The sequence below is a fragment of the Procambarus clarkii genome, chromosome 62 (genome assembly GCF_040958095.1).
Source record: "Procambarus clarkii isolate CNS0578487 chromosome 62, FALCON_Pclarkii_2.0, whole genome shotgun sequence".
In the NCBI taxonomy this organism is placed as follows: domain Eukaryota; kingdom Metazoa; phylum Arthropoda; class Malacostraca; order Decapoda; family Cambaridae; genus Procambarus; species Procambarus clarkii.
Window position 1 is genome coordinate 19,248,057 of NC_091211.1, and position 25,091 is coordinate 19,273,147.

The 25,091-nt window shown below is 47.5% G+C and overlaps 1 protein-coding gene across 1 annotated transcript in view; it reads right to left on the reverse strand.

The window, feature by feature from the left end:
* The window catches only part of LOC123766372 (involucrin-like), a 29,846-nt gene extending 12,141 nt beyond the window's left edge, over positions 1–17,705 (reverse strand). The window contains exons 1-2 of the mRNA XM_069308498.1: positions 17,692–17,705; positions 16,631–17,588 (exon numbers count right to left, since the gene is read on the reverse strand). Coding sequence (XP_069164599.1) covers positions 16,631–17,588; positions 17,692–17,705 — 972 coding nt within the window. The remainder of the gene's footprint in view (positions 1–16,630; positions 17,589–17,691) is intronic.
* Between the last annotated feature and the right edge of the window lie 7,386 nt (positions 17,706–25,091).

A 25,091-nucleotide genomic window follows, 5' to 3' on the forward strand; every position in this document is an offset into this window, starting at 1 on the left:
TCCCCCCAAGACCAACACGCCCCTCCCAGCCCCTCACGCCTCTCCCAGCCCCTCACGCCCCTCCCAGCCCCTCACACCCCTCACAGCCCCTCACGCCTCTCCCAGCCCCTCACACCCCTCCCAGCCCCTCACGCCCCTCCCAGCCCCTCACGCCCCTCCCAGCCCCTCACACCCCTCCCAGCTCCTCACGACCCTCCCATACCCCCTCCCAGCCCCTCACGCCTCTCCCAGCCCCTCACACCCCTCCCAGCCCCTCACGCCCCTCCCAGCCCCTCATGCCTCTCCCAGCCCCTCACGCCCCTCCCACCCCTCACGCCCCTCCCAGCCCCTCACGCCTCTCCCAGCCCCTCAAGCCCCTCCCAGCCCCTCACGCCCCTCCCAGCCCCTCACACCCCTCCCAGCCCCTCACACCCCTCCCAGCCCCTCACGCCTCTCCCAGCCCCTCACGCCCCTCCCAGCCCCTCACACCCCTCCCAGCCCCTCACGCCCCTCCCAGCCCCTCACACCCCTCCCAGCCCCTCACGACCATCCACATACCCCCTCCCAGCCCCTCACGCCTCTCCCAGCTCCTCACACCCCTCCCAGCCCCTCACGCCCCTCCCAGCCCCTCACGCCTCTCCCAGCCCCTCACGCCCCTCCCAGCCCCTCACGCCCCTCCCAGCCCCTCACGCCCCTCACACCCCTCCCAGCCCCTCACACCCCTCCCAGCCCCTCACGACCCTCCCATACCCCCTCCCAGCCCCTCACACCCCTCCCAGCCCCCTCACACCCCTCCCATACCCCCCTCTCAGCCCCTCCCAGCCCCTCACTCCCCTTCCAGCCCCTCACCCCCTCCCAGCCCCTCACACCCCTCCCATACCCCCTCCCAGCTCCTCACACCCCTCCCAGCCCCCTCACACCCCACCCATACCCCCCTCTCAGCCCCTCCCAGCCCCTCACCCCCCTTCCAGCCCCTCACCCCCCTTCCAGCCCCTCACACCCCTCCCAGCCCCTCACCCCCCTCCCATACCCCCTCCCAGCCCCTCCCATACCCTCTCCCAGCCCTGACCTTCCCTGGCCACTCTGCCCTACACCTCAGCGCGCCCGGCCTCCTCCTACCTAAACCGCTGCTCCCACACTCTAAATAATAACATTACTCTGCTTTTAACCTTAAAGAATTCCATTAGTCTTGGCACTTAGCGCTATGTAAAGGATTAATAGCTCTATAGGGCAGGACTCCGGCAGAGGTGTAATGACATTATTTCCATAAAAGACAGCAAGTAGGGACAAGAAGAGCGCCATCCACCCGGGACACGACCCAAGGCACTCACTCACTCCCTCTACACACTTGCACTCTTGCCTTACTCACGCCACGCACTCCACTACACACTCTACCTTCACGCTACAGTCTTTTCAATTGTCGTACTACAACGCACGCTCACGTCAGGTATTCATCCATACATTTAGCTCCAAACGCAGTAAATAAATGTCAGGATTCAGATAGATGCTCAAAAGCAGATCAGTCCGACGTGCAAATTAAACCCAAATCTGGGAAAAGGAGTACCTGACATGCGGAAAACAGAGGGCTATGGTCAAAGATGTTGGGCTTGATAGATTTGGCAAGCGGGAGCCATAAAGACTCGGTCTTGGGCAGGTAACTGTGCCTCATCTATGTGGACGACCTTCCAGAGTGCTGCAAGACGACCTTCACAAACTCCAGAGCAGACAAATGGCTGCTAGAGTTCCACCTCAACAAGTGCAAGGTAATGAAATAAGGCAGAGGGGACATGAAAGCAGGAGACTTCCACGCCATAAAACGAAACCAACCACATTAATAAGCAAAACAAGATATGGGAGTGGATACCATTCTAACACTTAACACCAGTACCACACTCAGAATATCATCGGCAACATACGGGGACTAAGCAAACATTACCATGTTAAAAAACCTAAACAATTAATTTTTTAATAATTTTATTCTTTCTTTATTATGCACCCCATACCCGTCCCGTGGGCGGTGGTGTAAAGGATTACAGAGGCACATAATCGGTTCAGGAACTGAACCCTTTAGTTCGTTTAGCTATTTTTAAACAATTTACACAACCTACGTCAGACCAGCACTAGAATACCAAGTTCCAGCCCCGCTCCTATGCCAGGTAAGTCCACTACGGGCTCACCATAGCCCGTGCTACTTGCAACTTTTTGTTCCCAGTAGCTGAATCTAAAACAACAACAATAACAACTACTAGAATACTGAGCACCCGCATGGAATCCACATCTCGCGAAGGACAAAAAGACACTTAAGAAAGTTAAGGGGCCAGATTCACGAAAGCACTTACGAAAGTACTTACGAACGTGTACATCTTTCCTCAATCTTCGACGGCTTTGGTTACATTTATTAAACAGTTTACAAGCATGAAAACTTGCCAATCAACTGTTGTTATTGTTATAAACAGCCTCCTGGTGCTTCGGAGCTCATTAACTGTTTAATAATTGTAAACAAAGCCGCCAAAGATTGAGAAAAGATGTACAGGTTCGTAAGTGCTTTCGTGAATCTGGCCCAAAAGGTTGGTAATAACGTCGTTTTCCCGGTGTTAGACTTACCGAGCTCCCGCAAGGATGCAACCCACAACAGTTGCCTAACTCTACTGGGTGCCTAGTTACTGCTGGGTGAACATAGGTATCAGGAGAGAAGAAATGTTTCGAAATCCTGTCCGGGGGACCCAACCCGGGACCTTACGGTTATGAAACAAGAGGAAAACGAATTTTGACATGAATGATCTCTATCCTTTGAGAGAAAATAGGTCATCGGTGGAAGTTGGACAGGCAAATATTGAGAACCACAGGGTACCTGTTGCTGTCTGGGGTGAGTGGTCAACACTCCCACCCTGGGTGAGTGGTATTATAGACTGTGGGTTGGTTGGTGTTGTCGTCGTTGATCCTTCTCTACGGACAACCCAACCCACACCTCGGCAGAGTGCTTTTACTTCACTAGGAGATCACACTAGGCGTTTCTGGCTCTTGGAGAGGGGCTCGACGTCACACGTTTAGGGGATGCGGCTCCAACACTTAGCCTCGTCGTCACGTGCACACACCCACTCGAGCCGCTGTGACTCCCCACTCTCTCCTTATGAGATATGATCTCCTCAATCCCCCTATGACTTACTAGTATTACCTCCTACCCTGTCCACAGCAGTGGTTCATGGTTCTTTCTCTCTCTCTCTCTCCTTCTTTACTACCTCCTGGGAAGCCTCACTAGGACAAGGGCAAACACCAGCAAATTGTGACACATTTACTGAACAAAGCACATACACGATACATACACACATATAATAATAATGAATCCTATACTCTATAATATCACAATCAGGTTGCACTCCAATACCATCAGAACTCTATTATCAGCTTATCAAGTGGTATCCTACCTCCTGGTTCACCACCTGATACTATTAACTTCCTCAAGTTGGTCAAACCTACACACTGTTGCACCATCAGCAAGATAACATATATATATAGAAAACCAGCATTTGAATGCAATAACATATACCAGTATAAATGTTCATTGATACTTCAGTATAAAAAAAACTCCTTGACGCAAGAATGCCAACAGTCACTCACCTCTCACTGCGTCTTGCACGCTAATGACAACCAAACACTATCAACTCCCTACTAGTAATCCACCAGAACTTCCCCTTCCACCTCTGGAAGTTCACTACCCTATTTCTTTAGGTTCTTCCGGGCTTCACTACCAGGATCCTCTGCAGCTCCTCCAGGCTGCTATCATGAAGTTTCCTTGAGCAACTACGGTGCTTCACCCTTCTGCTAGGCTCCTCCACAGCTCTCTTGGCTGCTACACCATGAAGTTTCCTCGAGTAACTATGGTGCTTCACCACCTCTACAGAAGCACGTGACACTCCTCTTCACTGCTGCTTCTCCTCACAGCTCGAGGTCCTCTGCTCCACTACCTTGGAGTCTCATCAGCTACTTCATCTGCTGGCTTCGAAGTTCTCAGCAACTTCTTCCCCAAAAGACAAACCTGCAACCCATCGACACTCCAATAAAATGTTCCCCTTTAACACATAAACAAAAAATATTCACACAATATGTTTGCCTCAAACCTCTATCTGTCCTCTACATACAGTGAGAGTGGACTCCCCCGTTTTGGGCGGGTCCATACTCCACCTCGCCTGGCGGCGGCGTCCTCACTCGCTGGGAGGGTCTTCCTCCATCCGGAGCCGGCTCCCTCAGTCGTCCGCCAGCGCTCAGAGAGGACGGACGTCGCTCCGTGTTCCTCCCTCTTCACTCTCCTATTTCAGGCCTTCTGCCTTATTAAAACATGTCTAACTTATAAATAAACATCGCTACTGTCGCTGGGCACACGACCAACTACAATGCAATCACTATGAACTGGCGTATATCGTGCTTACCACAGATTAACTGATCGAGGGCGCTTTTCCTCTGACGGCGTCTGGTCAGGGCGCTCCACACAGCCCACAATAATGCTTCTGGGCGATTTAATATTCACTAATTATCGTCCACGACTTGAGACCACACGTCCCCAGCTCGATTCCACAGCTGGCACGTCTGCACACTTCTCTTCTCTTAGAGATATATCACTAGGGGTTCCCTTCTGACGGGAGCTCAACGAAGCGCGGCTTCCCCCTGCGATGTCTGGCACTCAAGTGAGGTCAAGGTCCTCCAGAAGCGAGCCTCAAGCCTCCAGCAAAATGTCCACATCTCCTAGCCAGTCATTTATCTATTTTCTTCTGCATTGCCCATAATCTCAAACTGTTACACATATCCAACCAACTATTTTACATATGCGTTATCACCTCAATACTTGCTAGACCTTCTAGTTAGGTCAGGCTTGCTGAATAACTCTCAAGAAGGGAGACTCGTTTCTCCTGCAGGCTGAGATCATAACACTCCCCTCCCCTTATTTTTGAGAGTTATTCCAGTGGCATAGCTCGGGATAATACATCCGCCACCGCACTGTCTCGTTCTTCAACCGATTGGTTCGAACGGTTGACCTGCTTACGTACTCCCTTAGGAGTCTACAATTAGTTCGTTGCTCCTTGCAACATCTGGCTCACAACTCGCCAGAAACATGATCTTCTCATAAACGATCTGACTTATCTGGCACCTGTTGGCTAGGCTGTCCTCCTTGGACGCCTGCACTCCATCGTTCCACTCTACTTATTGTCTCCACCCTCCGTTTCCTCGTCTTCTCTTCACGTCCAGAGTCAGACATCTACTGTCTGTACCTCCTCTGTCGTCTTCACTCTTCCATCTACTGCCATTATACTTTCGTCTCCTGTCATCATACTTCACTCCATCGTCTTCACCGACGCTCCTCCCTTTCGTCTCCTCATATATCCGAGACCTCATCCTGTTTGACCTCCATCGAGTCCTCGGCTTTCTTCTATTCCTCCATGCTTGCATCATCATCCTCTTCCCACACTTCTCACCTCTATACAACTCCATTTCTTCTCCTTCAACTCTTCTTCTTTCCCTAAAAGTTTCTCCGAGCGCTGTGCTACATCCAACAGCACTCGACCGTACATGTCGCTTTACCTCTCCTTGTGTGCTCGTAAGCATCTCTCCACACATACTGTCTCTTCTCATTTCACCTTCTCGGTTACTACTCTTCTTCACTATCTTTTCTTCAGGTTTTCTGTGAAACACGTCAACTCCTGACACCTCAAACAACTTAACTCTACTATCCAGATGCCTCTGTGCTCGTGGACAACTTGACGTTCTACTTCCGTCCTCAGTCTGTCCACATCTTTCCTCATTCCCACTCAGCACAGTTGCATTCACCTTCTGACCCTTAATTTCAGCAGTCTGGGCTCTACTCAGGTCCGCTCTCTTCACATGATTCTTCTTCGGCTGGGTCATCCTCACTTTCGACCTCACCGAGACTCCATTCTCCTGGGCTGGACCTTCATCAAACAGCCATGCTATATCTACATCAATATCTTCTACCGGTTTAATTGACACTGTCTCATCTCCTCCAGCGTCTTCCTTGTCGGCCACCTCTGTCTTCATCACTACCGAGACAGGGTACTCAATGGCTTGGCGGTCTCCTGACTCATCTCCTCGGATGTCAGTCAGGTTCACACTCTCAGGTGTCCCACCCGTGCCGTGGCCTTCTGGGCTCTCCTCTGGCACAGTCTCCGCTATGACTCTTGGCAACACCTTTGTCCCACACAAGTCATTCCCCAGGATCACTTGGACTCCTGGAACAGGTATGTCGGGGCATACTCCCAACATCACCTCTGCCGACACATATTCCGACCTTAGCTGGACAGTACAAACGGGCATGTCACTCTCAGACAATAACCCATATACTTTCATCTTCCCACTGCCAGCTAACCGTCGACCATTCCCAATCAGGCTTCTCGTAATCAAGCTCTGATTAGCTCCGGTATCTCTTAAGATACCAACTTCTACCTCAGGTTGGCCTCCTATTCTGATCCAACCTTTGCTCATGAACGGCCTATACCTCTCGTTCACTAAGTTCGCTCTCTGTGGTTTGTCTTGGAACACATTAGTATATTTACCTCGGGGGTCACACATGGCCAGGGTCACAACTCTCTTGCCCTGCCGACAATCTCGCATCACGTGACCCAATCCGTTACAATTGTAACATCTCATCTGGGAAAAATCTCTTCTATATGTACCAAAGCGGCTCTGACTCTGCCCACTCGTATTGGAGTTCCTCGGGCCAGACGTACTACTCGTACTCTGTGGAGCTTTACTGGACTCTTGATTCCCTGGATAACGATTAGTTTCTCGTTTAGCTCCTCCATCTTCACTTTCAGATGAAGTGCGCGACCTACTCTTCTGAGCTTTAGGGTACTTACTTTTATCTGCCCATTTATCAAAATTTTTCTCACCCCAGACTCTTCTGGGTTTCTCATAATTTCTTCCTCCCCAGACTCCATTGGATCTGCCATTGCTGCGTCTCGCCTCGCTTCTTACTCTGTTCTCCCTCAAGCTCTTGTATGCTTCAGTAATCATATCCGCCCTATCTGCGGCATCTTTCACCTCCATTATCCCTGCTTCTTGGATCTTGAACTTTGTTTCGGGATGCATCATCTCCAAGAACTTCTCCATGACCATCAGTTGCTTCAGGTCAGCATAAGATCCAACTCCAGCAGCCTCAATCCACTTCTGGAATCGTCTTTCCAGATCCCTTGCTGTCTCATCAAACGTACATGCTCCAACTTTCACCATCTCTCTGAAACGCTTTCTATAAGCTTCTGGGGTTAACTGAAACGAGCGCAATATGCTGCTCTTTACCGTGGCATAATCCTGGCACTCTTCCAGTGACAATTGGGTGTATGCCTCCCTGGCTGCACCGGTCAATCTTAACTGGACCAGCTGGGCCCATTCCTCCTGTGGCCACTCCTTGATGCTGGCTACTTTTTCAAAGTGCTCGAAAAAGCTCTCTGCCTCTTCGGGAACAAACAAGGGAATGTCCTTCTCCCTAACCCTAACATCTGGTGGGTGTGATACCTGGGTGGTGCTCTCTGGCAACCCATGTTCAATCCTTTGCTCAGCCAAGGTTCCGTTCGCTTCTATCTGCATTTGTTTTGTTCTCTCTTTTTCTTTTTCGACCTCTAGTCTTGCTTTCTCTTTTTCTTTCTCTTGTTCCAACTCCAGTTCCCTTACTCTGGTTTTCTCTTTTTCTACTTCCAGTTTGGTTTTCTCTTTTTCTACTTCCAGTCTGGTTTTCTCTTTTTCCTTCTCGGCTTCATTTTTCATCTGGAGTTCTAATTTCATCTTTTCCAGCTGGAACTGTCTCTCCTTGTCCTCACGCTGCATCTGGAGCTCTAACTGGAATCTCTCCAAGCTCCTATTCCGGCTACTCCTACTACTGCGGCTACTCTTGCTGCTCCTACTCGATCCCTGGGATCTCACTTCATCCTGCCCATCATCCTCCTTTCCACTTTCAGCTCCTTTTTGGGCTCCTTGCTCTGCTGCTTCACTTCTGGCTCTCAACTGCCTCAGGATCTCATCCTTCATTCCAGCTACTTTAGATGCTTTCAACCTAATGCCACATTTTTCTGCTATTTGTTTCAATTGATCCCTCGTGCAACCTTCCAAGTCCTCAGGCTTGCCTGACTCCACAAACGCTTGCACCTTATCCATCTTGTCCTGTGAGTCTTCCCAAGAGAGAATATACACCTGCGGTCACACAGTTTATTTCAGCAAGGGTGTACAAATCCACTCTTGGACAGGGTGTGGGTGTGTCAGTTCACTCTCCCGGACACAGGCCCCCAATTTATTATATACTGTGGGTTGGTTGGTGTTGTCGTCGTTGATCCTTCTCTACGGACAACCCAACCCACACCTCGGCAGAGTGCTTTTACTTCACTAGGAGATCACACTAGGCGTTTCTGGCTCTTGGAGAGGGGCTCGACGTCACACGTTTAGGGGATGCGGCTCCAACACTTAGCCTCGTCGTCACGTGCACACACCCACTCGAGCCGCTGTGACTCCCCACTCTCTCCTTATGAGATATGATCTCCTCAATCCCCCTATGACTTACTAGTATTACCTCCTACCCTGTCCACAGCAGTGGTTCATGGTTCTTTCTCTCTCTCTCTCTCCTTCTTTACTACCTCCTGGGAAGCCTCACTAGGACAAGGGCAAACACCAGCAAATTGTGACACATTTACTGAACAAAGCACATACACGATACATACACACATATAATAATAATGAATCCTATACTCTATAATATCACAATCAGGTTGCACTCCAATACCATCAGAACTCTATTATCAGCTTATCAAGTGGTATCCTACCTCCTGGTTCACCACCTGATACTATTAACTTCCTCAAGTTGGTCAAACCTACACACTGTTGCACCATCAGCAAGATAACATATATATATAGAAAACCAGCATTTGAATGCAATAACATATACCAGTATAAATGTTCATTGATACTTCAGTATAAAAAAAACTCCTTGACGCAAGAATGCCAACAGTCACTCACCTCTCACTGCGTCTTGCACGCTAATGACAACCAAACACTATCAACTCCCTACTAGTAATCCACCAGAACTTCCCCTTCCACCTCTGGAAGTTCACTACCCTATTTCTTTAGGTTCTTCCGGGCTTCACTACCAGGATCCTCTGCAGCTCCTCCAGGCTGCTATCATGAAGTTTCCTTGAGCAACTACGGTGCTTCACCCTTCTGCTAGGCTCCTCCACAGCTCTCTTGGCTGCTACACCATGAAGTTTCCTCGAGTAACTATGGTGCTTCACCACCTCTACAGAAGCACGTGACACTCCTCTTCACTGCTGCTTCTCCTCACAGCTCGAGGTCCTCTGCTCCACTACCTTGGAGTCTCATCAGCTACTTCATCTGCTGGCTTCGAAGTTCTCAGCAACTTCTTCCCCAAAAGACAAACCTGCAACCCATCGACACTCCAATAAAATGTTCCCCTTTAACACATAAACAAAAAATATTCACACAATATGTTTGCCTCAAACCTCTATCTGTCCTCTACATACAGTGAGAGTGGACTCCCCCGTTTTGGGCGGGTCCATACTCCACCTCGCCTGGCGGCGGCGTCCTCACTCGCTGGGAGGGTCTTCCTCCATCCGGAGCCGGCTCCCTCAGTCGTCCGCCAGCGCTCAGAGAGGACGGACGTCGCTCCGTGTTCCTCCCTCTTCACTCTCCTATTTCAGGCCTTCTGCCTTATTAAAACATGTCTAACTTATAAATAAACATCGCTACTGTCGCTGGGCACACGACCAACTACAATGCAATCACTATGAACTGGCGTATATCGTGCTTACCACAGATTAACTGATCGAGGGCGCTTTTCCTCTGACGGCGTCTGGTCAGGGCGCTCCACACAGCCCACAATAATGCTTCTGGGCGATTTAATATTCACTAATTATCGTCCACGACTTGAGACCACACGTCCCCAGCTCGATTCCACAGCTGGCACGTCTGCACACTTCTCTTCTCTTAGAGATATATCACTAGGGGTTCCCTTCTGACGGGAGCTCAACGAAGCGCGGCTTCCCCCTGCGATGTCTGGCACTCAAGTGAGGTCAAGGTCCTCCAGAAGCGAGCCTCAAGCCTCCAGCAAAATGTCCACATCTCCTAGCCAGTCATTTATCTATTTTCTTCTGCATTGCCCATAATCTCAAACTGTTACACATATCCAACCAACTATTTTACATATGCGTTATCACCTCAATACTTGCTAGACCTTCTAGTTAGGTCAGGCTTGCTGAATAACTCTCAAGAAGGGAGACTCGTTTCTCCTGCAGGCTGAGATCATAACAGTGGTCAACACTCCCACCCTGGGTGAGTGATCAACACTCCCACCCTGGGTGAGGGGTCAACACTCCCACCCTGGGTGAGGGGTCAACACTCCCACCCTGGGTGAGTGATCAACACTCCCACCCTGGGTGAGTGGTCAACACTCCCACCCTGGACGAGGGTCAACACACCCACCCTGGGTGAGGGTCAACACTCCCACCCTGGGTGAGGGGTCAACACTCCCACCCTGGGTGAGGGGTCAACACTCCCACCCTGGGTGAGGGGTCAACACTTCCACCCTGGGTGAGGGGTCAACACTCCCACCCTGGGTGAGTGGTCAGCACTCCCTCCCTGGGTGAGTGGTCAGCACTCCCTCCCTGGGTGAGGGGTCAACACTCCCACCCTGGGTGAGTGGTCAACACTCCCACCCTGGATGAGTGGTCAACACTCCCACCCTGGGTGAGTGGTTAACACTCCCACCCTGGGTGAGTGGTCAACACTCCCACCCTGGGTGAGTGGTCAACACTCCCACCCTGGGTGAGTGGTCACTCCCTCCCTGGGTGAGTGGTCAACACTCCCACCCTGGGTGAGTGGTCAACACTCACACCCTGGGTGAGTGGTCAACACTCACACCCTGGGTGAGTGGTCAACACTCCCACCCTGGGTGAGTGGTCAACACTCCCACCCTGGACGAGGGTCAACACTCCCACCCTGGACGAGGTCAACACTCCCACCCTGGGTGAGTGGTCAACACTCCCACCCTGGGTGAGTGGTCAACACTCCCACCCTGGGTGAGTGGTCAACACTCCCACCCTGGGTGAGTGGTCAACACTCACACCCTGGGTGAGTGGTCAACACTCACACCCTGGGTGAGTGGTCAACACTCACACCCTGGGTGAGTGGTCAACACTCACACCCTGGGTGAGTGATCAACACTCCCACCCTGGGTGAGTGGTCAACACTCCCACCCTGGGTGAGTGGTCAACACTCCCTCCCTGGGTGAGTGGTCAACACTCCCACCCTGGGTGAGTGGTCAACACTCACACCCTGGGTGAGTGGTCAACACTCACACCCTGGGTGAGTGGTCAACACTCCCACCCTGGGTGAGTGGTCAACACTCCCACCCTGGACGAGGGTCAACACTCCCACCCTGGACGAGGTCAACACTCCCACCCTGGGTGAGTGGTCAACACTCCCACCCTGGGTGAGTGGTCAACACTCCCACCCTGGGTGAGTGGTCAACACTCCCACCCTGGGTGAGTGGTCAACACTCACACCCTGGGTGAGTGGTCAACACTCACACCCTGGGTGAGTGGTCAACACTCACACCCTGGGTGAGTGGTCAACACTCACACCCTGGGTGAATGATCAACACTCCCACCCTGGGTGAGGGGTCAAACACTCCCACCCTGGACGAGGTCAACACTCACACCCTGGGTGAGTGGTCAACACTCACACCCTGGGTGAGTGGTCAACACTTGTACCTTGTTCACGTCTACTTTGAATGTGTACCTGCTTCGTGCCAATCATCTATACTATAAGAAAGAATATCTGTCTATCTGTCCACAGTTGGAGGCCAGCCTCTTAGGGCTAACCCCCCGGAGTTTGCAAGGGGAATGGTGTGGGGTACTGGATGAACACAGTCTGCTCGGTGTAGATCTAAGTTAAAGGCTTTGAGAAATATTGTCTCTGACCCCACACCCTTCACAAATAGACCTGGTCGAGGACCGGGCCGCGGGGACGCTGAACCCCGAAATCATAGCAATGTAACCCCGGAGCGATTTTCATTAAGTCCGAAATGAATCTAAGATGAAACCGGGTATGAGGTGTCCGTAGAGTATGGAGTTGACGTTTTTGCTAAATCTGAATTTTGGTTTTAGACGAATCTGGTGAAATCCCCTCGAAAAATCGAACTTATGCACATACTTAGCATGATCAATTTGGTTGATGTTATTCTCCACGAAAGGTCTTACCTCAAGACTTGGCTTATAAGTCTTACCTCAAGACTTAGCTTATAGGTCTTACCTCAGACTTAGCTTATAAGTCTTACCTCAAGACTTAGCTTATAGGTCTTACCTCAAGACGTTGTTCATAGATCTTACCTCATAACGTTGATCATAGGTCTTACCCTAAGGCGTTGGTCGTAGGTCTTACCTTAAGAAGTTGCTGGTAGATGTGCCATGTTGTACTGGAGGCGCAGTCACTCCCTGAAGCAAAGGTATACTGTAAATGAACGTTGTGAAAATGGAACAACAAGGTATAGTAATGAACTTACTGGAATTTGTACGGGAGTAATGCTGTAATCATGCTGCCTTAAAGTATTATCCAGGATTAGCATTTTCTCCTTATTACCTTATCTTTTACAGTTATCATCTGTAAAGAACACAGCAGCTTACAGCACTTCTCCGATACATTCACTAGTGTATATACACTGATAAGTATAATCTTGCATATAAACTATATATATATATATATATATATATATATATATATATATATATATATATATATATATATATATATATATATATATATATATATATATATATATATATATATATATATATATATATATATATAATGTCCATTATATTCAGTTCAATCTCCACATATATGATGTATAGAATCTAGTCAGGGCCATGGCATCAACACACACACACACTCACACACACACGCCACTAATCTCCTGCCAGCTTCATCAACAGCAAAAGCCTGCTATATACATATGGAGGAACATATTGAATTATTACCACTATTATTTTATATTTTGATATCTTATTTTATATATCAGTGCAAAGTCTAGAGCAAACACTACATATAGTATTGGGACCTTGTGCAAGGGAGATAGAAACTTCACTAATGATAACAAAAAGATGAGTGAAAGCACACAGCATGATTCTGCTTACAGCGAACCTTGAACACACTGAGGACAGGTAATCCATTTCATGAACCTGACACCGACCCATATCTAAGATGTCACCATAACCCCACTAGACTTTGAAGTAGCCAAAGACAGCATGCCCATGCCCCCCCATCCCAAGTCCGGACTCGTAGAATTCCAAATTCATCATACATTGGAAAAAAAAAATCTACCGAAGGTCCTTAACATCATTTGGAGATGGAGTCTGGATACTGGTATTATTCCATATAACCATAAAATAGCAGATATCACGCTAACATCACACATCAGGGACTCACAACGTCTACATAATTCTAGCCAATATGAGTTTAGTGCAAAACACTCACGCATCTCATAATTGCTAGACCACTATGACATGACTTTGGATGCCATGGAAGACACGTAAAACGCTGATGTAATATACACAGACTTGGAGAAACCTTTCGATAAAATGCACACAAAAAACACACGTAAAGGAATAACTGGTAAAGTAGGTAGGGAAGGGAATTATCAAGGGAAAGCGTCAAGCCATTAAGACAATAGCTAGGAAAGTAGGTAGATGAATGTTTAATGTCTTACCGAACAGAACCCAAAGGGTAATGGTCAACAGAATAAAATCCGGATCGTCCACCATGAAGCGCTCAGTCTCCCCAGGACTGTGCTTCATCCAGTACTCATTCTCATGTCAGACATAAAAAAGGACACAAATTATATTACTTTACCATCCTTTGCATATGACATTAGGATTTTTTTTTAAGAGTAGAAACTGCAGAGGACACGGCAAATCTTGAAGTAGATTTAAACCAAAATTCTCAATGGGCCTCAGAAAACAACATGTTAAATGAAGACAAGTTCCAGCTATGGTAAACGTGAATAGATCAAAACAGGGACAACATACGAAACATAGTCAAATCACACTATATCAAGTATATAAAAGAAAGACCCCTTACAAACAAGAAATGCTAAACCAGTAATGATACTCTTTAAGATACTAATGCTCCTTAAGGTGAAATATTGTTGCACACTAACAGTCCCGCTCATAACTGGCAAAGTTGCTGAGTGTACCCGAACCCATTCAATAAAACATCTCAATTATTGGGACCGCTTAAGATGTCTCAAACTGTATGCTTTAGCTTCAGAGTGCAGACCAGAGATAGATATATAATTTGCGCTTGGAAAATATTAAATTAGCTAGTTGCAAATCTGCCCACGAATAACAGCCTGGTTGGACAAACCCCCTAACTAGGAGACCTGTCCAGAGACGGGACCGCATGGACATTGATCCTCGGAACCACCTCAAAGTAACGAGCATTCACAACAAAGAACTAAAAATATACCAACTGATAAATGTAAATCTGAAACATCCTCTAGTGAGCCAGAGTTGAGTCCTCGACCAATACTTCAAATGTGATAAAAATCGTCGCATATATCAAACAAAACAATCTACTGCCCCGTGTCGAAAACAAATTAGTAATAAAATGAGGTTTTCCTCTAGTTCAAACCTTAGACGTGATTCGTTCAAGCCAAGACGTCTGATGTTCTCACGGTAATTTACGTGGAGATAATCAGTGAACAAACTAATCATTCGAAGTATAAAATTTCAAAGTTTTCTTACAGAGTGAAACACAACACATTATCAATCATAACACCATGGTAGATTAACTCGTGTGCCTGTAAGGCGTCGACTGTGTTTGGTGTACTGGGGCTCTCGTCTTCTGTAAGGTGATTACATATAGGTAAGCGATTTGAAACACATGAGTTGGATATGAACGACCTCAGATGCCAGGATGATCACTTCCACAACACCCGCGGTGCACACAACACCCGCGGTGCACACAACACCCGCGGTGCACACAACACCCGCGGTGCACACAACACCCGCGGTGCACACAACACCCGCGGTGCACACAACACCCGCGGTGCACACAACACCCGCGGTGCCCACAACACAACTACTCGGAACAAAAAGTTGGAAGTAGCACGGGCTATGGTGAGCCCGTCGTGGACTTACCTGGCACAGGAGCGGGGCGGGGCTGTGGATACTAACACACATGGAAGATAGGAAGGTACAGGCAAATATGAGTAAAGAGAATAAGGGGAGAAGTAGGTAAGAGAGGTGAGGAGCATGTATGAGTGAGGTGAGGAGTAGGTAAGAAAAAGGTATGAGCAGGATGAAAGTAAGAATTAGGTAAGAATACGGAAAGAATATGAAGAATGTAAGAATAGGATGAATATAAGAATTAGGTAAGAATACGAGGAATGCAAGAATAGGATGAGTTTAAGAAAAAGAGGAAGGTAAGAATATGAGGAATGGTAAGAATAAGAAAAAGGGGGGAGGGGGAAGGAATCCACAACGGGCAAAGTTTAAGTCAGCTCACGTCTGTTTAGAAGGTTAGAGCAATAATGTACGGCCCGAAACGTGGTGGTCTCTTCACTGTTTGATGTGGCGTTTGGTCAACATATCTTTAACCTCGTTATTGTTGACTCATCCTCCCCCCTCCCCCCCCCCCCTGCCCAACCACTTGGGCTGGACGGTAGAGCGATGGTCTTGCTTCATGCAGGTCGGCGTTCAATCCCCGACCGTCCACAAGTGGTTGGGCACCATTCCTTTCCTCCCCGTCCCATCCCAAATCCTTATCCTGACTCCCTTCCCAGTGCTGTATAGTCGTAATGGCTTGGCGCTTTCCCCCCCTGATACTTCCACTTCCCGCCTCCCCTGTACATAGTGTCCTCATGAGGTTTTAGGAACAAATAAAAGGACTTGTGTTGATCGAACCAATCACAGCTTCCCCCCATTACCACCATCTCCCATACTCTCCACACACACACACACACACACACACACACACACACACACACACACACACACACACACACACACACACACACACACACACACACACACACACACACACACACGCACACACACACACACACACACACACACACACACACACACACACACACACACATTACACGCCCATTAGCCTCGAATGTATCCTAGCTTATTTTCTCGCCACCTGAGCGCCACTAATTCATTATTTGGAGTTACAAAAACCAAATACAATTTTTGTTAAGATACCGTTGAAGTTAAGAGCAGATATAAATACTTTATGCAAAGGCGGCGACTTTTTGTCTTTCCCTGCCAAGACTTTTTCCTCCGGAACTTTGGTCGGCTAATAACTTCATCACTGCATCTCGTATAAAATTATTGATGTCAATTTCGTCCACGAAGCATTTTAAGGACGATAATCCAGGGTAATGTAAAATTAAAATGACCCATTTCGCGCAGAGGGGGGTCTTTTCATCGAGCTTAATTGGTCACTAACCCCTTGTTCGCTCGCAAAATTTAAAGGTCATTTCTCCTTCGTCTTATTTTTGTACTTCTTTTTCTTAGAGGGAGTTTATGGGCATCAGAGTGGCATGGAGGGATGGTGGGGGGGGGGGGGCTGAGGTTACCTCCAACACTCTCATCCAAGTGTACTCTGGCGTCTGACGCCTTGCTCTGATGTACTCTGGCGTCTGACGCCTTGGTCGGCCGTCCTCTCTGGCGTCTGACGCCTTGATCTGATGTTGTCTGGCGTCTGACGCCTTGCTCTGATGTTCTCTGGCGTCTGACGCCTTGATCTGATGTTGTCTGGCGTCTGACGCCTTGATCTGATGTTCTCTGGCGTCTGACGCCTTGATCTGATGTACTCTGGCGTCTGACGCCTTGATCTGATGTACTCTGGCGTCTGACGCCTTGATCTGATGTACTCTGGCGTCTGACGCCTTGATCTGATGTACTCTTGCGTCTGACGCCTTGCTCTGATGTTCTCTGGCGTCTGACGCCTTGATCTGATGTTCTCTGGCGTCTGACGCCTTGCTCTGATGTTCTCTGGCGTCTGACGCCTTGATCTGATGTTCTCTGGCGTCTGACGCCTTGCTCTGATGTACTCTTGCGTCTGACGCCTTGCTCTGATGTTCTCTGGCGTCTGACGCCTTGATCTGATGTTCTCTGGCGTCTGACGCCTTGCTCTGATGTACTCTTGCGTCTGACGCCTTGCTCTGATGTTCTCTGGCGTCTGACGCCTTGATCTGATGTTCTCTGGCGTCTGACGCCTTGCTCTGATGTTCTCTGGCGTCTGACGCCTTGATCTGATGTTCTCTGGCGTCTGACGCCTTGCTCTGATGTTCTCTGGCGTCTGACGCCTTGATCTGATGTTCTCTGGCGTCTGACGCCTTGCTCTGATGTTCTCTGGCGTCTGACGCCTTGATCTGATGTTCTCTGGCGTCTGACGCCTTGCTCTGATGTTCTCTGGCGTCTGACGCCTTGCTCTGATGTTCTCTGGCGTCTGACGCCTTGATCTGATGTTCTCTGGCGTCTGACGCCTTGATCTGATGTTCTCTGGCGTCTGACGCCTTGGTCGGGCGTTCCCTGGTTTCTGACACTTAATACTAATCAGGTATTCCTGTAGATTACCTTACACACGCTTTTCAATGTTCGTCGCCACACGCATCCTGGCCTGAGACCATCTTACCTTGGTGCCGCCATGGTCTCTTATAAGAATCCATTGGGTTAATTTTTACTTATACCCATGCATGTTATAATTTTATTAAGTAGGTTTGGTAATTCTATGGGAGTATATTTTTTCAAATTCTGATACCATATACCACATATAGCAATGATACCATATACCACAAAGTAATGATACCATATACCACAAAGTAATGATACCATATACCACATATAGCAATGATACCATATACCACAAAGTAATGATACCATATACCACAAAGTAATGATACCATATACCACAAAGTAATGATACCATATACCACAAAGTAATGATACCATATACCACAAAGTAATGATACCATATATCACATATAACAATGATAGCATATACCACAAAGTAATGATACCATATACCACACCTGAATATAGTGATTCAGGTACATCAGATATCATAAGCACCAAAGCTGTGGAGGGTTGGTAACATCAGTTGCTGCTCTAGTACTGGAGCTCACAAGATGGCGTTATTTCGCAAGTGTTCCTTAAGCACACTTGAAGAACATAGACCAGCGAGCGTGAGATCAAAGGTTCAACCGGGTTATACTCACAAAAGTTCAGCTCAACGTATACCCGTGTGTATGTTAAATGGACTTAATTTCTCATTCAATTAATACCATACATATTATACAGATATGGTGGAAACAACAGTAATCTGTTGTAGGATGTTGTGATGCTGACCTGAGGCTGGCGGGTGGCGCCTGCCACGACCCCATGATAAAAGTATGGCCACATTTTACCTTAGTATCAGATCCATTACCAACAACAGTTGTGACAGATTGAATTCGCCCACGAACCTTCTTGCGTTGGTTACTGATGAGATTTGCCTTATTGATTTCAATTGCAATATATATATATATATATATATATATATATATATCCAGTTTCGTTTAGTATTATTGTTTAGGAAATAAACCTATTTATGAGTATAACCGATTTATGAGACTCACGGATTTGAGCATTACTGGTTAATGAACATTACCCCATACATGAGCATTACCCATTTATCGGTATTACTGTGTATGAGGGTCACATGGGAGCATGCTATATGTAACAAAAAGGGCAGAATAAAGAGTAATTAGCCGAAGCAGGAGAGGTGTAAGGAGGCAAGTGGCGCCACTGACCAGGTATAAACACAGGGGGCTGTTTCCGTCGGCATGAAAACAAAACTCGATTCATTAGGGTGAGGGAGAGAGGGGAGAGATGGGAGAGAGAGACGGGAGAGAGACTGGAGAAAGGGGAGAGAGACGGGAGAGAGAGACGGGAGAGAGGGGAGAGAGACGGGAGAGAGGGGAGAGAGACGGGAGAGAGAGACGGGAGACGGGAGAGAGAGACGGGAGAGAGGGGAGAGACGAGAGACGGGAGAGAGGGGGAGAGAGAGACGGGAGAGAAAGGAGAGAGAGACGGGAGAGAGGGGAGAGACGAGAGACGGGAGAGAGGGGAGAGACGAGAGACGGGAGAGAGAGACGGAGCGGCACACTCGGCAAACACCATAGCACCCAAACTGGTGGTTTACTGAGCTGTTACGAGGTCATCAAGGTGCGTGAAGCCACTCCTGGCAAACACAGCGGTGTACAAATACCAACAATTATAATAATAAGAACCAGGGGGCCAGGATTCATCAAGCATTTACTCACCCACTTACGATAACTTGTACACCTTTCCTCAATCATGGCGGCTTTGTTTAGATATATTAAATAGTTTATGAACTCTTAAGCTCTACGAGGTTGTCTATAATAATAATAATAATAACCTTAGATTGTGAAGTTTCAAAGCTTGTAAACGGTTTAATGAATGTAAACCACCATGGCTGTTGAAAAAGGTTCAGGTTTCGTAAGTGGTGAATTCTGGTAAGTGGTAAGTGCTTGATGACTTCTGGTCTTGGTATTGAGTGAAATATTCGAGAGGTGACCAAGGGAGCCGTCACTCAGGTTCGATCCTATCTGGAGCAGGCACTGCAGTCTTGGATGGTCTGCCCCATCATCCTTTCTCTGACCTGAAAGGTCCTGGCTGGACTGGTCAGTACACCACAGCCTTCAACAGAAGACACTAGCCTTACTGTTAGGTATAAGGCTATAGTTCTCGCAGGTCACCTCCTGGATCAACTTAGTGGACAACTACAAGACGACACCCACAACATAAGGCGCTCAGTCATCAATAACCTCTTCTGGTTATGCCGTTCTCAAGAGCATCAGTCCATCAGGTAGGGCAATTTTGAGAAGAAAGCGCTCAGCCAGTATGATTACATGGCGTCACACCATCAACGACTATTCATTACCAGGAAGACTGGCATCTGGAACAAGTTCTCTCAGCGTCTACATACTCCTGAAGCCAAGTTAATGGACCACCTGCAGGCCACACTACACATCTGGCCCCAACTTCACCCTGTACCTAACATGACTGCAATTTAATATCAAATAAAGCTTATACGTTATGAAAATAATAAACTCATTAGAGATATAAATTTTAAGGGTTTGGTGTGTTATGAGCTGATGTCGAATAACAGCTGTTAGCTTGCTGAATTTAGGAACGTTCATTTGTTCCTATTCAGCCGCTGCCTTTATTAGGAAAAAAAATAAAAGAAAGAGAAATATAGAATATATATAGAGAGAGTGTACGTATGTGTATTTACTATTTATATCTGCAAAATCGAGCTATCAGCTCTTGGACCCCGCCTTTCTAACAAATTTATTTTTCCTTTATGTCTAATACATATATTTATCTAACACACACACATCCCCAGGAAGCAGCCCATAGCAGCTGTCTAACTCCCAGGTACCTGTTTACTGCCAGTTGAACAGAAGCAACAAGATGAAAGAAACTCTGCCCATTTGTGTCCGCCTCCGCCGGGAATTGAACTTGGGCCATTAGGACTTCGACCCTTGAGGGCTGTCCACTCAGCCGTGAGGCCCTGTGTGCGTGTGTGTACTCACTTAGTTGTACTCACCTAGTTGTTTGCGGAGGTTGAGCTCTGGCTTTCTGGTCCCGCCTCTCAACTATCAATCATCTAGTGTACAGGTTCGTGAGCCTACTGGGATCTATCGTATCTATATCATATCATGTGTGTGTGTGTGTGTGTTTGTGTGTGTGTGTGTGTGTGTGTGTGTGTGTGTGTGTGTGTGTGTGTGTGTGTGTGTGTGTGTGTGTGTGTGTGTGTGTGTGTGTGTGTGTGTGTGTGTGTGTGTGTGTGTGTGTGTGTGTGTGTGTGTGTGTGTACTCACCTAGTTGTACTCACCTAGTTGTGTCTGCAGGATCTAGCATTGACTCTTGGATCCCGCCTTTCGAGCATCGGTTGTTTACAGCAATGACTCCTGTCCCATTTCCCTATCATACCTAGTTTTAAAATTATGAATAGTATTTGCTTCCACAACCTGTTCCTGCAGTGCATTCCATTTCCCCACTACTCTCACGCTAAAAGAAAACTTCCTAACATCTCTGTGACTCATCTGAGTTTCAAGCTTCCATCCATGTCCTCTCGTTCTGTTACTATTCCGTGTGAACATTTCGTCTATGTCCACTCTGTCAATCCCTCTGAGTATCTTATACGTTCCTATCATGTCCCCCCTCTCCCTTCTTCTTTCTAGTGTCGTAAGGCACAGTTCCCTCAGGCGCTCCTCATACCCCATCCCTCGTAGCTCTGGGACGAGTCTCGTTGCAAACCTCTGAACCTTTTCCAGTTTCATTATATGCTTCTTCAGATGGGGACTCCATGATGAGGCGGCATACTCTAAGACTGGCCTTACGTAGGCAGTGTAAAGCGCCCTAAATGCCTCCTTACTTAGGTTTCTGAATGATGTTCTAACTTTTGCCAGTGTAGAGTACGCTGCTGTCGTTATCCTATTAATATGTGCCTCAGGAGATAGATTAGGTGTTACGTCCACCCCAGGTCTCTTTCACGCGTCGTTACAGGTAGGCTGTTCCCCTTCATTGTGTACTGTCCCTTTGGTCTCCTATCTCCTAGTCCCATTTCCATAACTTTACATTTGCTCGTGTTGAATTCTAGTAGCCATTTCTCTGACCATCTCGGCAATCTGTTCAGGTCCTCTTGGAGGATCCTGCAATCCTCATCTGTCACAACTCTTCTCATCAACTTTGCATCATCCGCAAACATCGACATGTAGGACTCTACGCCTGTAAACATGTCGTTAACATATACAAGAAATAGAATTGGTCCCAGCACCGATCCTTGTGGTACTCCACTTGTTACTGTTCGCCAGTCCGACTTCTCGCCCCTTACCGTAACTCTTTGGCTCCTTCCTGTTAGGTAGTTCCTTATCCATGCTAGGACCTTTCCCCCCACCCCCGCCTGCCTCTCGAGCTTGAACAGCTTGTGTGTATGTGTGTGTGTGTGTGTGTGTGTGTGTGTGTGTGTGTGTGTGTGTGTGTGTGTGTGTGTGTGTGTGTGTGTGTGTGTGTGTGTGTGTGTGTGTGTACTCACCTAGTTGTGTTTGCGGGGGTTGAGCTCTGGCTCTTTGGTCCCGCCTCTCAACCGTCAATCAACAGGTGTACAGATTCATGAGCCTATCGGGTTCTGTCATATCTACACTTGAAACTGTGTATGGAGTCAGCCTCCACCACATCACCCCCTAATGCATTCCATTTGTCAACCACTCTGACACTAAAAAAGTTCTTTCTAATATCTCTGTGGCTCATTTGGGCACTCAGTTTCCACCTGTGTCCCCTTGTGCGTGTTCCCCTTGTGTTAAATAGACTGTCTTTATCTACCCTATCAATCCCCTTCAGAATCTTGAATGTGGTGATCATGTCCCCCCTAACTCTTCTGTCTTCCAGCGAAGTGAGGTTTAATTCCCGTAGTCTCTCCTCGTAGCTCATACCTCTCAGCTCGGGTACTAGTCTGGTGGCAAACCTTTGAACCTTTTCCAGTTTAGTCTTATCCTTGACTAGATATGGACTCCATGCTGGGGCTGCATACTCCAGGATTGGCCTGACATATGTGGTATACAAAGTTCTGAATGATTCTTTACACAAGTTTCTGAATGCCGTTCGTATGTTGGCCAGCCTGGCATATGCCGCTGATGTTATCCGCTTGATATGTGCTGCAGGAGACAGGTCTGGCGTGATATCAACCCCCAAGTCTTTTTCCTTCTCTGACTCCTGAAGAATTTCCTCTCCCAGATGATACCTTGTATCTGGCCTCCTGCTCCCTACACCTATCTTCATTACATTACATTTGGTTGGGTTAAACTCTAACAACCATTTGTTCGACCATTCCTTCAGCTTGTCTAGGTCTTCTTGAAGCCTCAAACAGTCCTCTTCTGTTTTAATCCTTCTCATAATTTTAGCATCGTCCGCAAACATTGAGAGAAATGAATCGATACCCTCCAGGAGATCATTTACATATATCAGAAACAAGATAGGACCGAGTACAGAGCCCTGTGGGACTCCACTGGTGACTTCACGCCAATCGGAGGTCTCACCCCTCACCGTAACTCTCTGCTTCCTATTGCTTAGATACTCCCTTATCCACTGAAGCACCTTACCAGCTACACCTGCCTGTCTCTCCAGCTTATGTACCAGCCTCTTATGCGGTACTGTGTCAAAGGCTTTCCGACAATCCAAGAAAATGCAGTCCGCCCAGCCCTCTCTTTCTTGCTTAATCTGTGTCACCTGATCGTAGAATTCTATCAAGCCTGTAAGGCTTGATAGAATGTGGCTTGATTTGTGTGTGTGTGTGTGTGTGTGTGTGTGTGTGTGTGTGTGTGTGTGTGTGTGTGTGTGTGTGTGTGTGTGTGTGTGTGTGTGTGTGTGTGTGTGTGTGTGTGTGTGTGTGTGTGTGTGTGTGTGTGTGTGTGTGTGTGTGTGTGTGTGTGTGTGTGTGTGTGTGTGTGTGTGTGTGTGTGTGTGTGTGTGTGTGTGTGTGTGTGTGTGTGTGTGTGTGTGTGTGTGTGTGTGTGTGTGTGTGTGTGTGTGTGTGTGTGTGTGTGTGTGTGTGTGTGTGTGTGTGTGTGTGTGTGTGTGTGTGTGTGTGTGTGTGTGTGTGTGTGTGTGTGTGTGTGTGTGTGTGTGTGTGTGTGTGTGTGTGTGTGTGTGTGTGTGTGTGTGTGTGTGTGTGTGTGTTTGTGCGCGCGCGCGCGGGCGCACAGGAGCACGCGTGTGACCGGAGGTGCGCAATATAATACTTGAGTGAGCCCCCAGCAATACCCTTAAACTGGAGCATTCCTGGGCTCTCCAACAGAGAAGGGAACCTGTGGACCAGCGCGGTGGCCGCCATTACCAACCTCAGCATTACTTCCCCCGTCACCTGGTGAAGATCCATCAAGCATAAGAGAGGGGGAAAAAGGAAGTTACAGTGAGGAAATAATCAATGAACACAAGGATTAAAATATTCAGTGGCTCCTTCCCTCCCTGGCCGCAGACGCCCAAACTTTTTCTTTTTCACTTTAGCTCTCAACCAGATTGAATTTTTATTAATTAATTAAATCGCCAGGAGTTATCCAATAATCTAATATTCTCGATCACCCAGCAGCTACAATTAGAGGGAAAAATTATAGGCGAAACCCCAAATGAAGGATGCTGGGAAGATGTTCTGTCCCAGAGTGTATCGCTCACCAATGGTTGTTTCTCGCACAACTTGGACGAAATATTTCGAACTTGATCATGAGATGCTCGGGAACTTGGAGGCATCTAAGGAAGAATTTTTCCTCGGAATTAATTTCGTTGATTATGAAAAACTATTTAGTGTAAGCATTTAGGTCTAAAGAAAAACTTGCTGCACATTATTTGATGAAAAGAGTTTGTTACAATACGCGTCAACAGCTAGAGTGATATTAGAAGTCTTTCAATCGTAAGACATTAATTAGTAGATACAGTAATTAGTAGATACAGTAATTAGTAGATACAGTAATTAGTAGATACAGTAATTAGTATATACAGTACAACTCCGAATGACAGGTCTTATCGTCCTATCTTAGTGACTATCCCAAGGTATTGTGGTACTGGGACGACTGTACATCACCAGTACTACCACGACAGTGTACACGACCCAGTACTACAGTACACACGTTACGCAGCTGCTACAGTAGAGTACGAGTCGATAGCTTCACAATCTCCAACATTAAAGCTTGAAACTGTTCAGTTATAAAATAAGAACTTCTGTCATTGCAAACAGATAACAGAAACTTAAGCTTAGCAAATCCTTGACAGTGTATAGCACTTGTGCCATACATTACAGAAGCGCTAACTTAGCAAAGCTTAGATAATATAGAACACTTGTGCCACAAATTACAGAAGCGCTAACTTAGCAAAGCTTAGATAATATAGAACACTTGTGCCACAGATTACAGAAGGGTGAGCTTTGATAATATAGAACACGTAAGCAAACTGCCACCTTAGCCAATGGGAAAACAT